The 20,661-nt window shown below is 44.2% G+C and overlaps 1 protein-coding gene across 1 annotated transcript; it reads right to left on the reverse strand.

The window, feature by feature from the left end:
* Positions 1 to 4,872: 4,872 nt before the first annotated feature.
* On the reverse strand, positions 4,873 to 20,429 carry LOC114772585 (fibronectin type III domain-containing protein 5). The gene is made up of 6 exons (XM_028965471.1): positions 20,127 to 20,429; positions 16,519 to 16,634; positions 15,877 to 16,075; positions 11,643 to 11,732; positions 10,388 to 10,580; positions 4,873 to 8,622 (listed from the first exon to the last, which is right to left on the reverse strand). The coding sequence occupies exons 1-5, from the start codon at positions 20,194 to 20,196 to the stop codon at positions 10,441 to 10,443; spliced, it is 615 nt and encodes a 204-aa protein (XP_028821304.1). The 5' UTR covers positions 20,197 to 20,429; the 3' UTR covers positions 4,873 to 8,622; positions 10,388 to 10,440.
* Positions 20,430 to 20,661: the final 232 nt, after the last annotated feature.

Genomic DNA, 20,661 nt, shown 5'->3' on the forward strand with positions numbered 1-20,661 from the left:
GAGGGCACGACCTTTAACCTGCGCCATTTAGGCATGACCCTGGTGGACCAGCCCAAAGGACAAGAACTTTCCATGGCAGCTGTGAAAAGGGTTGTTGCCACTGTGGGTTCGATTTTACTGAATACACGCTATTGAAAAATAGAGCACGAAAGTACAGTACAGGCCAAAATTTGGACACCTTCTCATTCGACGTGTTTTCTTTATTTTCATGACCATTTACGTTAGTAGATTCTCACTGAAGGCATCAAAACTATGAATGAACACATGTGGAGTTCTGTACTTAACAAAAAAAGGTGAAATAAGTGAAAACATGTTTTATATTCTAGTTTCTTTGCTCTGATTACTGCTTTGAACACTCTTGGCATTCTCTCGATGAGCTTCAAGAGGTCGTCACCTGAAATGCTTCTCCAACAGTCTTGAAGGAGTTCCCAGAGGTGTTTAGCACTTGTTGGGGTCCAGCTCACCCCAAACCATCTGGACTGGGTTCAGGTCCGGTGACTGTGGAGACCAGGTCTCCACATGTGTTCATTCATAGTTTTGATGCCTTCAGTGAGAATCTACTAACGTAAATAGTCATGAAGATAAAGAAAACACGTTGAATGAGAAGGTGTCCACACTTTTGGCCTGTACTGTAAAAATAGATTTTATTCTGAATACAAAAAATACAAAAGAAGATGAAGGTATGATAATGCATTGGACACACGTTATTATCATTATTATTATTGACAAAAGTAAAAGGTAAAATGATATGTTTATAAGAACGATATTTACAGAGTTTGTTAAATGGTCCCTTTCTTTAGGCCAAAGCAAGTGGGAAGAAACTACAGAAGGTCCCCTTATAAGTGTCACATCACGGAATCGCCCTGTAGGAGCTGGAGTCCAACCATCTCATAGAGCATGTGTCCATCTATAGGTGAGAAATGAGAAAAACGTATTTATGTAATAATATTAGGTCAGCCAGTCGTCCACTTGGGGGCGCTGTTGGCAGTAGTTTTGGCTGCGACCGCCTGTTTGTCCTACGTAGAATATCCTACTGCACAGCAGACAAGATGCATCACAAGGTGTTCGCCTACAATGCCCGAGGCCAGCAGAACAAGACTCTGGGGTGCCACGCCTTGTGTATTTTCCCCTCTTATTACTCCGAATTTCCATAATATAATACTAAAAAGCAAAACGTTTCGCATGCGTGTGAAAATTGTGGCATCCTGCATTTTAGTAGTCCTGCACAGATATGTGAAGAAACCCATGCAAACAATTTCTTACTCGTGTCAGTAAAGTTGTGCACCCGCCCAACCGCACTTATCCTATCTTGTAAAAGTATGAAGTCTTATGAGTACTGTTATATTGTGGTCTAACGCGCATCCTTATCCCCTTGCCTCGCTCTGCAGGCCAAGACTGTGGCCCATGCTTTCAGGGTCGCCTTTGGGGTCTGGCAAGGCTCTGAAGAAGGTATTAAAAGCACCGTCCTGGTTCAAATCAGAAGCGTTGCGTGGTGAAATGGTACTGCTGTTGCACCGGGCACGTTTCAGGCCGTGGAGTTGGTGCAGTACGCGCTTCTTTCAGAGGAAGAGCGGCAACTCGTGTCTGCTGGTGATGGAGACAGTACACCCGGCCTGCCGAGTTAAAAGAGAGAGGGCAAGATGAACACAGATCATTTGCATTAGTATGAAAGGTGCTGTTAGGGCCTTTATCGTCAATTTTTTGCCGTACACTCGAATCGCCTAATGCATGTTGACGTTCTGTGTTAAATGCAGCAGCAGCAGAGACTCTCCTGGACATTAAAGGCTCCTCTGATGCTACGACTGAACTTTGTTTTGAAAGGGTAAGGCCGTTTTTAAAGCCTATTAAAATTTGCCTTTGGTACAGAATGCAATGCGTTTCTTCATTGTACTAATTTAGTTTATTCATTGATTTATTACAGGAAGTTGATGATGGTTTGGACGAAGCCTTTTCAAAGTAAGATTTATTTATTTATTTTTAATAAAGAATTCCCTCTTAGATTCTTCAGGGCGTTCTTTTTTTTAAGTGAAGTTATTGTCATATGTGATGCACAGCACACGGTGCACACAGTGAAATTTGTCCGCTGAAATACAAGATGCTGTGATCGGTCCGTCATGTTTAGTGATGAACCCGGATGTACAGCGCCATCTACAGGAGTGGAGGTTGTTTCTCAGCTCTGCCGACCTCACTGAAGAGAACGCTCGACAGCACCACCCAGTGGACCCGGTTTGGACACAGAAATATCGATATTTGATGTCCCTGTATCGATACAATATCACCACGTAAAATATTGCAATACGTTGCTGTATATTTTTTCTAACACACAGAGACCCGTGGCACCATACCTCCAAGGTTGAGAGTTAGAATCCCGGCCCATAACTGTATGGAGAAATCCCCAACCTGGTTACGAGGCTCTCTTGACCAGGAGGAAACTTTCTACTTCACCAGAGGAATGAACGGAACAGAACAAACCGTTCTTCCAGCAGGGGGAACGTTGTGTCTCAGTGTGTGAAGGTGCCTGATTTTTATCACTTCCTTTGCCCTTTTAGCTGCAGTTCGGATAGTTTTGGGTCTCCTTCAGGTAACACTATGGCTGTCAAGACTGTAACATCCGCCCCATTTCACCTTATCTCACCCTAATCGTTAAATCATTGTTTCCTTGAGACACACTGTTCAGGAAGAGCGTATCCTAATCTTAATAACTTAGCTGTGACTATTCCAGCAGAACTATCCCCATCATCCTGTTCTCCACTTCAGCTGCAGTGCCTTGTCATGTTCCTTACCATGTCTGCATTTCCTCTGAGCCCATGCAGTGCAGCTCTCATACCTTCATATTTTCATTTCTGGGAAGAAAGGATGCAATACAAGTAGAAATACTAATAATATCATTTAACCTATAATGCAACATTTACAAAATGTTGCATTATAAAGGTGTTAGTAGCCTAGTGGGGTAACACACTCGCCTGTGAACCAGAAGAGCCAGGTTCAAACCCCACTTACTACCATTGTGTCCCTGAGCAAGACACTTAACCCTAAGTTGCTCCAGGGAGACTGTCCCTGTAACTACTGATTGTTAGTCGCTCTGGATAAGGGCGTCTGATTAATGCTGTAAATGTAAATGTAAATGAAAATGGATTTCTTACAAATAACAGTAATCTCCTTTTAATAACATCAATAACATTTTTTTAAATCACACTTTATTGAAAGTAGCACTTTTCACAGAGATCATTTCTTTATTGATTATTATTTTCTTGTCATTTCTTGTCTTGTCGCAGGCTACGATACACCGGCGATACTATCACATCAAACTGGTAATAAAAAATACAAAAAATTAAAGAAATTAAATTTATCTTGATCGTGCTTCGTATTTTGAATTCATATTTAGTAATGATTGTTAGGCATACACTAACAGTAGCTGTCACAGTCAGATTACATGTGATAAACAGGCAGCCGTTTCATATTTAAATGCACCCCAGAAAATGCTGTATGTTTAACATAGATTTGGCTCCCCACTAGGAGGCAGCACCTTCGTGTTTAATCTTCATGCTTCCTTTGTCAGTCTCAGTTGGCCCCATTTTATGTTTGCGTGTGCTTGGATCTTCTCTCCTCTGAGCCCCCTGAGCTTTTAAACTGGCTCCTCTGTCTGTGTGACGGAGGTGCAGCGGTAACGTGGGTTGTGCAATAATATAATAATGGAATTGAATTGAAATGGAAAAATCATTGAAAACCAGCCCCTTTGCACGATTTCTGAAGAAATCGATCCATCGCTTGCACAATTGCATGCAATCGAGTATGCAGCTTCATGCAATCGAGTGAGGACTCCATCATTTGTCATTAAGTGTAAATGAAATGCATATTTAATGGCGAGGGCTTGACCTGCCGAGAGAAGAAGAACCGTCTCTTAGTGGAGCCCGTCTCCTGAATAATGCAGGTGGCTCTAAGTAAGATTGTCAGGACGATCCCCCGCCCACGTCTCTTTTGGCCGACTGATTAGTGTGCGTGTCGTGTGGGCCGATCCACGTGACGCTCGGTCCTCTGGGGGGACACCGGACGCGCGCGAGCACACATGGCCTCCCGTCCACAAAACGTGGCGGGCAACGTGTGGGAGGCGCACAGAGTGATCTGGAGGCTCTCGCCTCCCCGCCCCTCCACATGCGCCCACGTTCCATGAATAGCATGCAGCTGCTAGTCGTCCTCCATAATGCACATTTTTACAGAGAGATTACGTCTTCATTTGGACATTAATGCACTAATACGTTTTAAATGTCTTCATACGGTTTCAGTAGGATAACCCCCTGGGGACGCAGAGTCCCTCAGGGAACAGTTCGTAGGCCATCTTCTTTTAACATGTCTGTAATTAGGTTTGATAACTGATTGTCTCCTCCATTAAGTGCAGAGATAGATGGATGAATAGATGAAGATAACGTTAGATATAAAATTACTTTTATTTCAATTATATTCTTTTCACACTGCCATGATGTCTTCATCTGTATCCGATTAGTAAAACGGTGTACTAATTTAATTTTGCAAATGTCAGATAATTCTATCCAGCAATGTTGTCTGTATTAAAACTATGGATTTCTGTGCTGGAAAGGGGAATTAATTATTGATTAATCCCCCTTCTGCTATCAGGCTGTGTACCTCTTGGGCTTCCACTGAGTGCCAGAATAATAAATGATATTATAAAAGTATGAATGTACCTTACTCTTATCTGACACATGATGAGAGGGAAGTGCCACCACAATGGAAAGGGGATTGTGTGGGGAATTAACATGAAATAAAGGTTATTGGGATATTTCCTTGTGATTTATGTTCAGGTGGATACCTGGGAATGTTCAAAATAAAGTCATCAGAGTATAATCCACACCGATATGAAAATAGTAGATACTTTATTTCTCGTTAGATACATTATTGGACATTTACGTTATATAAATTCTTTTATAACATTTGTGTAGAATTGCAGAATCATGCTAGCCCTCATGAACCATTCATCATATGAACAATCAACATGGTCTTGATGGAGTACATGAAACATTATACATTTTTTAAGACCATGCATAATCAAACCTTTAGAGTGGTAAAAATGCATTTCACTTTTCATCTGAATCTGGTTAATATACTACCTCTGAGTACAGGGTGAAGTGTTTAAGGCTGGGCTTTCCAAATAAAACCTAAGTGCTGGATTTTTTTGAACACAACATACAGGAAATATGATGTTTCATAAGTTATAGGCCTAAAGCAATTTAACCACCTGATATTGAAGTCGCCATCAAAAGTTCCTCAGAGAGAAACAGCATGTGCACGTCAAAGTTCTCTTTCTATCATTTCAGGCATTAATATTAATTGATAGTCATTTATTACTAGAAACAACAATCCACCCACTTTCATCCATTTGAAATAATCCGCAATGCACATTTCGCCACAACTGCCCATGATGCATGGATACTTAAGTAATGCACAGAGTCCAAAGCTGTGGTCAGTTAAAAAAAATCCATCAGATTATGTCGGGTGAGGACGCGTGCTGTATGCAACTCGTCTGCATTCCTGCCATTCGAATACAGCTGAGGTCTCTTCAGGTCTCGGACTTAAATCACAGTAAGAGACTGAATGAGCTGTTGAGTCAAGGTCATGACTAGGATCAAATCCTTCCGTTATGAAAATGATCGGGGTTTTTTTCTTAAAGGTCATTTAAATATTAAAGTTGCAACCAGACAAAATAGTTCCATCGTAAAGTGATGGAAATCTCTTAAGTATGAAAATGGAGCTAATGTTATTCCAGCTTCAATAAGCATATGATGCAATGATACATACATCTGATTACTATCTGATATTATTTTGGCTCATGTGTGTGTATGTGTGTGTATATACTATATGGATGACTGATGAGGGTAAATGCTTTGGCACAACAAGTGATTATGATACACGGTGACGCACGGCACCTAATTCTGTATTTTTTATACATTAAAAACGTTTCGTTTCATATTCTCGCATACAGTATATAAAACATTTTACTACAGCATGCGTATGTCTCACAACCATTTACGTTCCGGAATGTGCTGATTTGTGGACATGGATTGCACAGTCATATGGCCATGTGCACTATGGAACTGACTAAAGGAGATCAATATAAGCGCCATTGGTGACTTTTATTTTTTGTTCCCCTGATAAAAGATCGTTCTTTGTCCTTATTTGTCCCCTGCTGCTTGGACATTCATTATGGCACAACAACTCAAGTTGCCAGATTGCCTATTCACTTATTTTCTTTGTTTAACGGGTAAAAGTCAGACAACCATGAGACAGACAAATAATAGCTTTGGTCACTGTGGCAGAACGTTGCTCCGGGAGGTCGTGACCCAGAGCAACGTTCTCCCGAATTTGCTCCAGAATTTCCTGGGACAAGACCTAGAATATGGCTGAGTTCGAGAGAGAAAAAGGACAAACTGTCTGCTACGTTGTCCTTAACCGTCGGTAAGCCGCCGGTGTTCTTGACCCGGCAACACACCTCCTCTAGCCCCCCCATCCACAGCCAAGGTTAATTAGCAGTCATTACAGAAGCGATATATATACATATATATACGGCCTCTGCCGGGCCCGGCGAGCGCTGCGGTAAAAGACGAGGGCTGGGCTGTCGCCATGGCGATGGAGAGCGAGGGAGGCTCTAACTGAACTGAAATTCCGTCAGGTAGCCTTCAGCCGACTTGATTAACACATTCATATGTCTGCAGTGGGGGATGAAAGGCATGCGCGTCTCGGCTAATGTGCTTCCTTACTTTACACTCGGCCCCATTAACAGTTGCCAGATGCAGTTGTTTGGCTGTGAAGCGGCACTGACAGCAGCAGAAAGTCCTTTCTAAAGACCCGATGGTGGCAAACGATGATCGGAGCGTCTTGGTTTGTGGTTATCCTGGAAAGCCAAGAATGCCGAGGGGGGGACACAGTCCCAAGTCTAATGGGCCGTACTTTGTCAAACCGTTGCACTAATACAGATGTCGACTCATCATATTGCAGGCGGCTTGCCAGCATTTTGGAATATGGAGTCTAGACTGGAAAGGAAATTCAGGAAATCAATTGAAAGAACGTCTTTGTTTTGATATGAAAGGCGCTGTTGTCACTTTTTTGTAATTATTTCTGTGTATTTTATTTCTCTAAATTCTGAAATTTTGCAGCAAAGACTCTTTCGTGGTCAATGAAATAAAGGAATTCTTTCTGCCAACACAACTGATGGAGTCACGTATTCATTGTGGAATCACGTATTCACTTTTGCTGGCGGAATTTTGTGGAATGCCATTTCTTATGTATGCCATGAATTAGAACGTTTGGATTTCTGGCTGAAACTTAATTTGGTATTTAGAGTCCTTGCCAAACTGTATTTTTTAAAAATGCTAATTAGCATATTGGAATGCTATTTTTTTTTCTTGTTAAAACCAAAGTCACTGTAGAGTTGAAGCGTTAAATTGTGATTTATCATTAGCATGTTGCATTCCTGTTCTGTAGGCCTACATCGTGACGTGAAGGGGCCAGCGTGGAGCGACGCCGTCTTACATTTTCCCATAAATCCACCGTTGCAAAACGCGCGCGACTCACGGATCAGCAGACGGCAAGATTTGCAAAACCACGGCGCTCTGCTCCATCACCCCTGGCCACTAGGGACTCATCTTCCTGCTCTGCATGATGGACCAAGTTGGTTGCTTTGCAGACAACATCGACTGGGAAAAATGTTTTTAAGAAGGTTCTCCCGGGAACGATGAGACACGAGAGGTTTGGAGGCTCGGCAAATTAGACATAATGAGATGCCAGGAGACCAAAACGATCACCCAATCACCGCTGGAGACGCAACTGACGGAGAAATGAAACGTATGAGGTGGAATGCGCTTATCGATACTGCACCACGCGTCTAGTTTTTGCCCACCAATGTGCTCGTTGCGGACGGCAGTCCTACTTGAGACACACAAATGATGGCGTAGAGGAACAATTAGGCATATGTACCGATACACCATTAGTACAAAAACGCCTCTGCTGGTCTGAAAGATGGGGAAAAGCCGACCGAGCTGATTTAGTGCTGAGGACCTGTGTTTTTCCTCTCGATGGTGTCTGGGCACCCTGAGAGCAAGACGGTGCTTAAAGAGGGAAACCCAATAGAAACGTTCCATGAGAGGGTGAAATGGGGCAAAATAAATGAAGGGGGACGGATAGATGGAGTCAGTTTGTTCTAACCCTGCTGTAGTTGTACCGATAAGGACCAGAGTCGATGATGGGATTTCTTTTCTCAATCCCCCAAACATTTAGGTCTTGATGGAGGTTCACTGAGATGGAGTCCCACGCTCTCTGCCCATTTGTACGAGGCTATGCTTCCAAAGAGCTGCACCTCGGATTTCGGGAGGTCACCTGTTCGTGTTTCTCAATCGTGCCTAGACCACACAAACGTTCCTTCTCATCTCCTGTCCTCTGGATTCCACGACAGGCTCTCCTGTGTGCTTATGACATGGAGGCCGAATGGGTCTTGAAAGAGGAGAAGCACCAAGAGGTCTGTGGATGTCCTGAAGCTGTCTTTCAGATGAAGGTGAGCAGTCGGTCCCAGGGCAATGTGACGGTGGCGTTTCATGGCTTTCTGACATCAGGGCCCTGTGAAATACAATTGACATTTTTATTAAATCACTGCTCCTGTATGGCACCCTGGCAGAGTATTTTAATGCCAACCTTTTTCTAAGTGGAATTAGGCAAATTGTTAACGGCCTAACAAGCCATGACTGAAACTGATGGACATGCAGGAATACATCTGGTCTGGGAATATTGCATGACAGGCTAAAGGGAAAGTGTTGAGGAGCATGATGAGTTCAGATGCTTCTGGCCTAGAGTTTTGGATCACGGCAGAAAGATGGAAAGATGTACAGTAGGAGCCATGTTAAATATTCGGATTTATATTTATTCAACTGATATTCATACCGTGAACAATATGATGCAATTTTAATTCTGTACTGTGAAATATTGGCACCTCTGTATTATTGCTTGAATAATAAATTGCTTGAATTACTATTGAATTAATAAATCCAGATTGAAAAATGCCCCTAAAGAATTATAATCCTTAGCAGACTTTAATGTAACATGCATGTTCTCCACAAGGAGAAGAAGCCAAACGAAGAAGACGAACATTTCAGGAAAAAAGGGTCTGGGCAAAAAAGTGAATACCACTAAATGACATTTTTAATATCATATTATTTTAATATCATTTTAATATGATATTTGTTACTCAGTTTAAATGTCTGATATATGCTGTAAATATTAAATGTCATTTTATGACACTGTCTCGTCATTACAAAAATAAGATCTGGTCAAAAATTTGTCTTGAAAAGGAGGCTGGTGAAATAAATGAAATTTGTCACCCGTCCGTATGCCCTGCATGCTTCTCCACCTCCGGCCCACCTTCTCCTGCCCCCCCAAGCCTTTGTAGTTTGACGGCGCCACGGCTCCCCCCCATATACTCCATGCAGGTTCCCTCTGCACCCCAGCCTCCACTTTCATCTGAGCAGCATCTTCTAATCACGCTCCGTGTCCTCTCTTTTTTCGTGTTTGTGTGGGTGTCTCCCTCTCTCCGGGGTTTTGTCTCCCCTGATTGTCTCCCTCTCTCCGGGGGATCAGACCAAAGCCACCGATGTGCTTAAGTGCTTAAGTGAAGTGATTGTCACATGTGATTCACAGCAGCACAGCACACGGTGCACACAATGAAATGTGTCCTCTGCATTTAACCCATCACCCTGAGTGAGCAGTGGGCGGCCATGACAGGCGCCCGGGGAGCAGTGTGTGGGGACGGTGCTTTGCTCAGTGGCACCTTACCGGATCAGGATTCGAACCGACAACCTTCTGATTATGGGGCTGCTTCCTTAACCTCTAGGCCACCACTGCCCCACCATCTTGCCCGCCCCCAACATCTCTGCTATTATCTCGCGTGTCCGTGTGAGCCCCATTAAAACCTCTTTGTCTCGCAGCCACCCGGCCTTCCTAAGTCCTCCTGCAGCCGCCCCTTCGTGTCTTTTGTGTTCGCAGCTTCCTAATTACGTTGCCTTTGACTCAGGTCTTTATCACAGCTCCTTCCCCTCAGAAAGTCATTGGCTCTTCATTATCTGAGTCTGCTGAAGATTCCGGGCCCTCTCTGACACTGTGTTATTCTAATGATGTTAAATTATAATGGAGTAATTTCTTAGGGTCTGATTAATGTTATATGCAGTCCTCTCTACATTTACGGGCCGGGCCGTGTCCTGGTTTCCAAAAGGAAAGCGACTTGGTGCACAATGCTCAGCGGAATTGGCCATGATCGCTGCAGTGATTGTCTGGCCCTCGGGGTGAAGGAAGTTATTTCATCGTCCTGTAGAAAAGTACACAGCGTCCTCACCTGTCCTGACGCTGTTATTGCCTGGAGGGTTTTTTTGGGGGGGGGGGGCTGGGTTAGACCTTGCTACGCAGGAGTCCCCCTGTCGGGTGCTCAGGGGTACTGCACTCGGACGAGTTCTTGGCTTTGTCCTTGTTGTTGTTCGGCTCGTTGTCTTTGATGATGTCGTATTGGCGGCAGAAGAGCGCGATCACTCCTGTCGAGACGGAAGAATTGTGATGCGTTTTGAGAGAAAGATCAATCATTGTGATCGATGCAGCCTATACTCCATTGCTCAGGTGAACAAGCACCTTCCCATTGATTCTAATCATGCATTAAACGCCATTGAATAATGTGACAGACCTATAACAGAGTTTCCGTTGCTGTGTGTTGACAGGCAATAGTGAGAAATATGAATGAATGATTATTTAAATAGGGAACCACAGATCTAATTCATTTCTGCTTCACATCTGAAGGTAGACGTTCTTCTCTAGGACACTCTGAAAGGGGATCGGGTTGGTCGGTGTCCCACACTGACAAACCGCCACTGCCGATAAATACAAAACTGCCGGGTATAATGAGTCTGTGGTGCCTTGGTACGTCAATGACTGATTTATTACGGTCTCCCCTTCTTCCCGGCTCTGTTGGGATCGCTCTGGAGATGAAGATGCCCCCCGCGGTCCAATTAAACCAACCGAAATCCCTTTTCTTCTTCTTTAATGCACTGTCCGAGGTCTAGAAAGCGATCTATGATCCAATCAGTCGAAAAAGTAGCCAAGGTAGGTTAGAAATATTGAGCACAGTCCATTCGCAGCAGCTTGGGAAAGCTCCATGCATTTTTATACGTATTGTCAAAATGATTTATGCTGCCCATGGGATTTTACGCCCGGTAAGTGTTTTACACTGTTCATCATATTGGCGATTCTATTATCCGAATAATGTCTGCACTGTAAGCATTTTTATTTCTGGGCTTTTACAAGCCTGTCAATTTTCATATGAGTGATGCTGTATTAAAAGTTTAATACTTGAAATGCATTTCAGTGCGAGTGAACGGCACCATAAGCTGCTTGAGACGAAATTGTATTTTTTTTTATGAATGTTAATCTTTAATTATACATTTTAGCACATCGTTATCATGCAAGTCGTGTCCTCCTGTTCCTCAACATTTGTCATTCTGGTCACAATGCAATTGTCATAATGGCTTGTTGATGACAGCTGGGCGCGTGGTGACGTCTCGGTGACAGAGTTGGCGTTCAGTTAATGGATGGATGCCTCTCACCTGCCCACATGATCAGCACGACCACGATGATGATGAGTTCTCCAGCCCTCAGCTGGGCCGCCTGGCCGACCTCTTCCATCGTCACCTCGTCTGCAGAGGTGGAGGAAAACGATGAGTGACGCACACATGCAGAAAGGCATACGTTCCACCACACCTGGGATGGAGAAGACTGGTTTATTAACGCAGGCTGGGCACACATTAGTAAATTTGACATGGATTGTGGTCCAGGCGGTCTGGGGCTTAGAGTAAAGAATAAAGCGTAAAAATAAAAACCCACGGAAGAGGACAGAAGAAGAAGTCCGACCTCGGGAAGCTGATCCTGAATGAAGTTAAATGGCGGTCCCTCAGTCTATCAATAAATCAGGAATCAGCACCATCGGCATCCTATCTTTATTTGTCCTGGTCATTTATCACCCTGGCAAGAATATCCACTCTTCAATGACGTTACAGCTCGGCCTCTGGTGGACCTGGTCCATTCCCGATAGTAGCTGCCACAATTTATGTAGAACTTTAATAACTTTTTCGCGTTTTAACACCTGCCCACTTTTCATCAATTCTCAATACAAAACAGATTGACTTGGTAACTATCATAACTAATTGGTAGCCTAGCAGGTAAGGAAGTGGACTCGTAAACGAAAGGATAGTACCCCCCTTGAGCAAGGTACCATCCCCAGGCACCTTTCTTTGCTTTTATGGGTTAAATGCAGAAGAGGCCGTGAATCAGGACGACAAAAGCAAAAATCACTTCACTTTTATTCACTTTGATTTGTTTTTCTATTCACAGAAATACTGAGGAATGCACCGGCGAACAGGCCCCGTGATGACCGTATTTCACCGCACCCTTCTACACACCTTTCAAAGCCCCTTCGGGTGAGCGGTGGAGATGACAAAGCCGGGGTTTCTATTCGGAATCGCTGCAATCCCGCATTTCCTGGTAATTAAGGCCTTATTGACATTCAAAAAGTTGAAGTTCCATGAAGGCGCCACGCTGAAGAGCTTCTGCGGAACAAAGAAAGGGCCCGTCCTCCGGGATCCGAGGGCAGAATACGTTTCAGTCCCTTCAACCGACAGATCATGTGCCCCTGGTGTTATTCTTTAGTCGAGCTTGAAGGACCCCGCTCTCCGCAGCGCCCTGTTGTGTGTGGAGAGTGTGATGAACCTCCCTTCTTCATTAGCCGGAACATGCTCGCAATGTTAAGCGGTCCATAATTGTGCTACGTTGATGAATTGAGGGCAGCGCCGATCGGACAGCAGTTGTAATGACTGCGCGACAAGCTTTTTTTATGATGCACACGACTACAAATGACAATAGTGAAACATTCGTGGCCACGGCTTGTCCTGCATCGTCGTCATGGTTTTGCAACCGAAGGTTCTCCATCAGAAATACGTTGTTGGGTGTGATATAAAACAATGGAGGCCAATGGGGTAGCGTGTAAGAAGCAAAGAAGAGATCACGTCCAAATCTTTGACGTTTTCTTCACACACGTGGGCGAAGCGGTTGCCAGGTTGTGATTCGCCGTGTTCTGTTTATGCACAACATGCATTTCTGAATTAGCAGCATGGAGGATTTCTGCTGATTTCTAGTCATTCATTATTGAAAGTGCAAAACCTGTTAGCCTCGCAGTGAAACCAGCGTGGCTCAAGTTCAAAATGCATCTCCTGAACTGGCCACCATTCATGCTTTTTCCCAGCCTTCCCCTGTTTAGGGGTTTAGGTGTACATTTAAGGTCCCCTGACATGACAATTTCACTTTGTGAGATTATTTAACATTTATACGAGTTCCTCTGGCCTGTCTATGGTCCTGCAGTGGCTAGAAGAGGTGATACGTGGGACATTCTGTTTTGCAGTTCAGAGAGCGGCGGCTTAGATGGAATTTAGGCCGTTATGTCATCACAATGGGCTTTGTTTTTTCTAGAAAAACATGACACGACTTCCTGTCTGCGCCAAACATTGTGGTTGGTGGATGGTGTTGATATAGGCCGCTCTCCTCCTGGCCCCGCCCCTCTCCTCCTCATTAGCATTTAAAGCTACAGGCGGTGAAACGACGCATGCTGGGAAATCTCACCATGGGAAAGGATCAAAGTGGCCGTAATTCTGCACCACGGCTGAATTTCGGAAACCAACAAGAAAAAAAATTGTCAGAGGACCTTTTAGCCATTTAAGTCTCCTTAAAAATGCCCCAGAAACATAGTGACGCGTATCAGGTTTGCCACAAAGTCTTGGATGTCTATCTCTCCAGATGGTTGGTCTTTTAATAACTACAAGCATCATAAAACTAGGACCATTCATCATTGTACTTCATGGGGCAGCGGTGGCCTAGCGGTTAAGGACACGGCCCCGTAATCAGAAGGTTGCCGGTTCAAGGTGCCACTGAGCAAAGCACCGTCCCCACACACTGCCCACTGCTCACCAAGGGTGATGGGATAAATGCAGAGGACAAATTTCACTGTGTGCACCGTGTGCTGTTCTGCTGTGCATGTGCTGTCTTTCATTCTTTCTTCGATAAGTTCAGTGATACGCTTGTAGTGCTGGGATGGATATTAATGTTACGGACTGGTTTAAGGTCCTCGAATGGCTACCTTCCTTTCAGAGTTCTTCGCAACAGCATGATGGCATGCTACGTTATCGTTCAGAGCTGGTGGTTACAAATGGGTCAGAAAATGGATTATTGATGTGGAACAGTAAGGAGCATGTAAATAAGAAGGCCATGGTCACAGATGAGATTTAAAAAAAAAAAAACTCAAAAGATGGCAACCTTTGCATGGAATCACTGGACAGCTTTGGTCCTGAAGAGCAATTTTTACAGCAGCACAGCACCTATGCTTTGTTAGTTAGCAACGATGGTGCGTTTACATGTGAAGTTTCCAGTTAATGGAAGGAAAAAGCCCTTTAACACAGAAGCAGGCAGTAATGCAACGCCGAAATGCCATAATGCTTACATAATTACTTTGTCATTTGGAGTGACACGGTGAGGCTTGTCGTTAATTCATCATTAATTCATGCATGTCACAGGCACAAATATCATTCGCTCTGCATTTCCCCGGGAGCCCACCGTTCATTTCATGTGTGCTTAGGGGGATGTTTTGGAAGTGTTCAGAACTCACTGCCTCATGGTCCAACACGGCAGCTACCAGAAACCACCCCAGGACGCTGGGCACAGGCGTGCACCCAATCAGAATTCCTTAATTAACAATCTAGCCACATGTTTAGTAGTAGCATGGTCCCCAAATGTCGATATCAGAGATTTTATGAAGGTAAGAAGGAAGGAGGGTCACAGGATCATGCGCTCCTCTCTTCAGTGTTGCCAGATTGAAAAAAAAACTTTTTGCTGGATTCCTGGATTTAAGTAGTTGAATTTGAATTTGGTTGAATTTTTGGATGAAACAGTACACAGTTTGTGCTACCGGGGGGGGTAACTAATCCATAATGAGGAAGTACAAGATTACATTTACATTTACAGCATTTACCAGACGTCCTTATCCAGAGCGACTTACAGTCAGTAGTGACAGGGACAGTCCCCCCCTGGAGACACTCAGGGTTAAGTGTCTTGCTCAGGGACACAATGGTAGTAAGTGGGCTTTGAACCTGGGTCTTCTGGTTCATAGGCGAGTGTGTTACGCACTAGGCTACTAGCACCCTATATGGTACCACCCTATATGGTCCATCATGACCATAAAAACACCAGCAAAAAGCATTGACATTTTCAATAATCAGGGAATGAATCCCCGTAGCCAGGTGTTAATAAATAGACCTTAACTTAACTTAAATGAACCTTAACCCCTGTATTCAATGTAACATAAGGACGGGACACTAACCAGGTGAAAGGTGCTCAAATTACATTTTAAAAAATGCTTTCTGAGAAATATTAAGACTGCAACCACACGTCAGACAGAAGAACAGCGATGTGAACAAATTACACAGGAATGAAACTCTTGTACTTTTCAAAAGTGAAACGCGGCACAGCGCACACAACGAAATCTGTATTTATAACCATCCCCCTCGGTGAGCAGTGGGCAGCCATGACAGGCGCCCGGGGAGCAGTGTGATTACGGAAAAACACAACCGTACTAGTCATATTATGTGATCTGGTTCAGCTACGTTCAACCACTCGTGTGTTGCCTCAGCCGACACATATCTTATACACTTTATTACCATTAATAAATTGCCACGAAGCGTCATAAAACCAGCGCAACTTATTGAATCTCGGGAGGTTTCCATCGGCACGTAGGCTCACCTGGGCTTTTGGACGCCAGTTTCTCCGATTCTTTTGGGGTTCGGAACAGCACAGGGTCACTGGGGGGGCTGGTGCCGCTGATGCTGATGGACTGCACATGAACTATGTACTCTGTGTCCTCCTCCAAGTCCCACAGTACACAGGAGCGGGTCGTGGTGTTCACTTCCTGGATGAAACGTAGGCGCCGCACATCTTTTTTCTACCAATTGGAGGGGGGTAGAAATTGGGGAACGTCACTGTCATATACAGAAAGCCATGCGGCAGTTTTACCCACAATGAAAATGTTGGACCTAAACCTTACAAATAAAGTAGTAAACAGTGAAAAATACAACTGGAAGAACAAATTGTTAAAGTAAGTGTGGGTTGGTGTGTTTGGTGCTTAAGCCTGATAGAAACTGTCCCTGAGTTTGGCACCAATGCTGAAGGTGAGATGAAGTATGCATGGAGTCAGAAGAGTCCCTCGGCTCTTCGGCCATTAATTACAACAATCTCTGTGAGTCGGACTCTGGGGACCAGCAGCAACGGCTTGGCAGGCTGACGGCCGCCATTATGCGGCTCAGTGCTACAGAGTGTAGTTAAAATACTGTGAGATGCAGACACACACACACACACACACACACACACACAAAACACTGACAGCACCTGCTGGGTGATGGCAAACCCAATTACAGGGTCTCCTTCGAAGATGTCCCATGTCACAACAGCGGAGTTCACTTCCAGTTCCTTAATGGTCACATTGAGTGGAGCAGACAGGGTGTCTGTTGCAGAACGGAAAAAATATATATCATAATCTCAATCAGTCAAAACATGTGTTTTCAATGCATAGAGGGAGCATTGTAGTAATATATAAAATAAACGTGTAATAGATTACCATGGTCCCTTGCAATTGTCTCACCACAAAACCACAATTACCATATCTTGCTAAATTAATTATTAATTAACTGACCAATTTTAAACAAAGTCCGACCACCGAAGGTCGTCTAAAATCACGGCACATAGCTTCAGATAATTATCTGAAAAGTGTATGATCCACCCATTTGAAGCAGTTAATCCATCATTGTCATTTCATCAGTTTATATTGCTCATTATTTCTTCTCTTGTTTAGATTATTTTGACTGAGATTCCTTTTTTTTATCCATAAAGTGTTTACATAGAACCAGCAGAGTCTGCTTTCACGTATAATATTTACGCTTCTGGTTCTGAAATGTACGTGTTAAACAGCAACCGGCCTTTGTGTTCCATCAATATTTCTATACGGCAGCTACTGTTACGTCGTTGCATAATGAGTGACGCCGAATGTTCAAAAAACAACAACAATAACTACATTAACGTTGACTGCGGTTTTATTAATAATTACCATATCTGATGGTAAATTGGTGGTTGTGGCCGGGTGAATAAACCTGACGGTAGGGCTCCTAGGCACCATCCACTTTACCAGGCTTACCGTAGAGCAATAATTTAATCAAAACATCACTTTTATTCATGCCGCGCTGAGGACTGAAACGCTGCCGTCTGTTACAAGCTCTTACAAAAATAGTCAAGAGCATTGCTGCACGTGAAACCTTCTGAACATCAAACATGAACATGTATGAACATCTAACATGGAAGCACGTTGTAATGCAATGAGAAAAAGCCAAATCCGCTTTGGGGCCTTTGGGGATGTTTTTGCTAATAAACTGTTGGCGTTCAGTGTGTCCTCACTCACTCACGTCCACAGACAGAAATGGAGAGAAACTGAGGTTAATTCTGATGGTTTTCCACTCGCATACGGATGCCTGGCTGATAATGTCGGCTCGTTTTGCAGGGCTATTTTCTCTCGAAGTCTCCGACTGTGCCCGGTATTTGGGTTATTAATCTGAACCAGCCGCGAGGTCGTATTTTTGGCTCAGCGCTTGGGTCTGCCTCGTGTGCCGCTGTGCAACATTTGTCAGGATGGAAACTAAAACCCAATGAAAGACAAAAAAAACCCACCAACAATCCCAGTTGCTGTAAAATCATTTTAAACTGCCGCTACTTTGGTCCCCTATTGGCCTTCAGAGTACACGGTTCTTGTGCTGTTATGACGGAATAATATTACTTCCATTACGTCGTCTTTAACAATTGAAAACAGCAAGTGCACCAGCCAGTATAACGTCATAATATAATCCTCATTAATATGCTAATTAGTTTACGGAAATGCTATGTGAGATTGTACAGTGCGTCTAAAATCTTAGCATGTAACCAACAACATGCAAAGTGTACACTTGTAGCGAAATACTGGATTACGCCACTACACTGTATCCCACAATGCAATGCGGCGGTGACGACAACGACAGCAACCAAGGTCGCGCCAACGTAAAATTGTATGCTAACTTCTCCCCAGATAATTACATTTACATTTATACATTCACATTATACATTTTACTATATACAGTAGACAGCAATTACAAGTTTGCAAATGTACATCATTTATTTTAGATTTAGCAGCTCTATGAAACAGGTCAAGTCCAAGTCGGTCCAATAAATTAGCGTTTAGCAGCCCTGCAGCACAATAGCTGAATTAATTACAACAAAAGTAAATGCTTTAAATGAAAAAATGACTGTCATAAAGTGGCCATTCTGGACTAATTTTGTGAATATCAGTATAATATATAGTATAATATATAGTTTACAATAGTTACGATTATGTTTTTAATATATACATTACATACTGTGATATTAATATTATACTTATTTTTAAATGAGAATTGTTATTATATTGTATTTTATAAGCATATTGGAATGTCATCTGTCGTTTGGTTAAAAATTATTATTAGTTAATAGTTAATTAACCCGATTTCATTTTGAACAATGATCCAGCAGAGAACTGTGAAATTAACGATTACTATTGTAATTTTATTGTCAGTTTAGTGCTGCAGAACCATCTGCATTCTGCTCATGGTTCTCACGTTAGATACCGACCAGCGAAGCCGCTATTCTCCATCCAGCTTCTGCTGATATCAACTCTGTAAATCTCCTGAAGTTGTTATTTCAACCCGCACTGAACTAGCCTCAGAACAACGAGACATACGTGAGCGGGGTATTGGTTTCACCCCAAAAGGCAAATATCTAGCGATCCAGTTCTGGGATGTCTGGGCTAGTGCTTGAGGCCAGTTGTAGTCAGCAGGCTGGTATGTACCTTACATTTACATTTACAGCATTTATCAGACGTCCTTATCCAGAGCGACTTACAATCAGTAGTTACAGGGACAGTCCCCCCCTGGAGACACGTAGGATTAAGTGTCTTGCTCAGGGACACAATGGTAGTTAGAGGTAAAAAGCGCATTTGGGCTTTGGGGGGAATTGGATCGTTCAGCCGGTCCACGTGGACGACTGGCGGTCTGTACGTTGCGGTTTAACTGGACGCCATCTGCACCGTGCAGCCACCCCAGTGCGAGGAACGAACCGTGTCCAAATGACGATATTCGTGTGGGTCTCGCTGCACGAGGTTTATTCTGAATTGCGACCCAGAAGGTGAAGATGTCAAGTGAGAGCAGACGGCTGTGGGGATAAAAAAGTAAGAAATAAATCCCCCGGTTGTGGGGCATTTTAATGTAGCCTGCTCCCCGGTGACATGTTGGGGGTCGCCAGGCCCACGCTGGTTTAAATATTCACCAGAATGGAAGGAAGGATGGAAACCACCGAGGACCACGCGTGTTCGTATTATAATCTCCATATTATTACCATCACTACAACAACCACTGAGGGTGAGAAGTTCCACCATCGTCCCCCACCGTGCCTCTTTGTCCTGATTCCACAGTGTCACCGGGCCCGGGCGTGTGCCCAGTTCTCTCTCTCGGTGGCAGTTCCACTGCCGGTTGCAACGTGGCAGATCTTCGTGCTGCAACTACGTCCACCGGCTTGTAGTGGAGCAGCGGAGAGGGGGGACGGGTTCTTGCAGGAGGGACACATTCAGCGCAAGTGGAGAAGACAACAGCATTGGGTCCGAATGCCACCAAATGTCACACAGACATTTTTTTTTATTTGTATTATTTTTTATTTTTTAGAAGGAGCTCTTCAGATCCATTTCTAACAGCCCTGCGGCTCTTTTATTTCCAACTTGTCCGTTCCGTTGTGCATATTTTATTTGACGTGGACACTTTTTACCACGCTGTGCATCGTATAAAAAGCCTCGGCTTGTATCTACATGTATATTTAGATGTCTATATTTCCATATTTATGCGGGATAGTAGAATATTATTCCACGAATGGCGGGAAGGACGAGAACTTACCGGCGGCGACCGACGACACGGAGACGCAGCCGAGAAGCAGCAGCGCGGCGCCGAAGCCTCTTCTCTCCATCCTTCCGGGAGATGCTCATCACATTCTGCTCCCATTTACTCCTGCTGGGCTGGATGTGACGGGTGCTGCTGTTTTCTGCTCTGTCGCCGGACCGTCGCGGCTCTTAATGTCGCCAAACTCCGCGGCTGCCGCAGAAAGGCGACATCGGGGCTCCGCTGCCGACCTGAGACCCACCAGCGTCCGGCGCTGCGTTCACAACTGCGCCTCGTTACGTCCGGGGACCCTCCTCTTCCTCCTCTTCCTCCTCTTCGTCCTCCTCCTCTTCCTCTTCCTCCTCCTCCTCTTCCTCCTCCTCTTCCTCCTCCTCCTCCTCCTCTTCCTCCTCCTCTTCCTCCTCCTCCTCCTCCTCTTCCTCCTCCTCCTCTTCCTCTTCCTCCTCCTCCTCTTCCTCCTCCTCCTCCTCCTCCTCCTCTTCCTCCTCCTCCTCCTCTTCGTCCTCTTCCTCCTCCTCTTCCTCTTCCTCCT

Source organism: Denticeps clupeoides, unplaced genomic scaffold (assembly GCF_900700375.1).
Source record: "Denticeps clupeoides unplaced genomic scaffold, fDenClu1.1, whole genome shotgun sequence".
Taxonomy (NCBI): domain Eukaryota; kingdom Metazoa; phylum Chordata; class Actinopteri; order Clupeiformes; family Denticipitidae; genus Denticeps; species Denticeps clupeoides.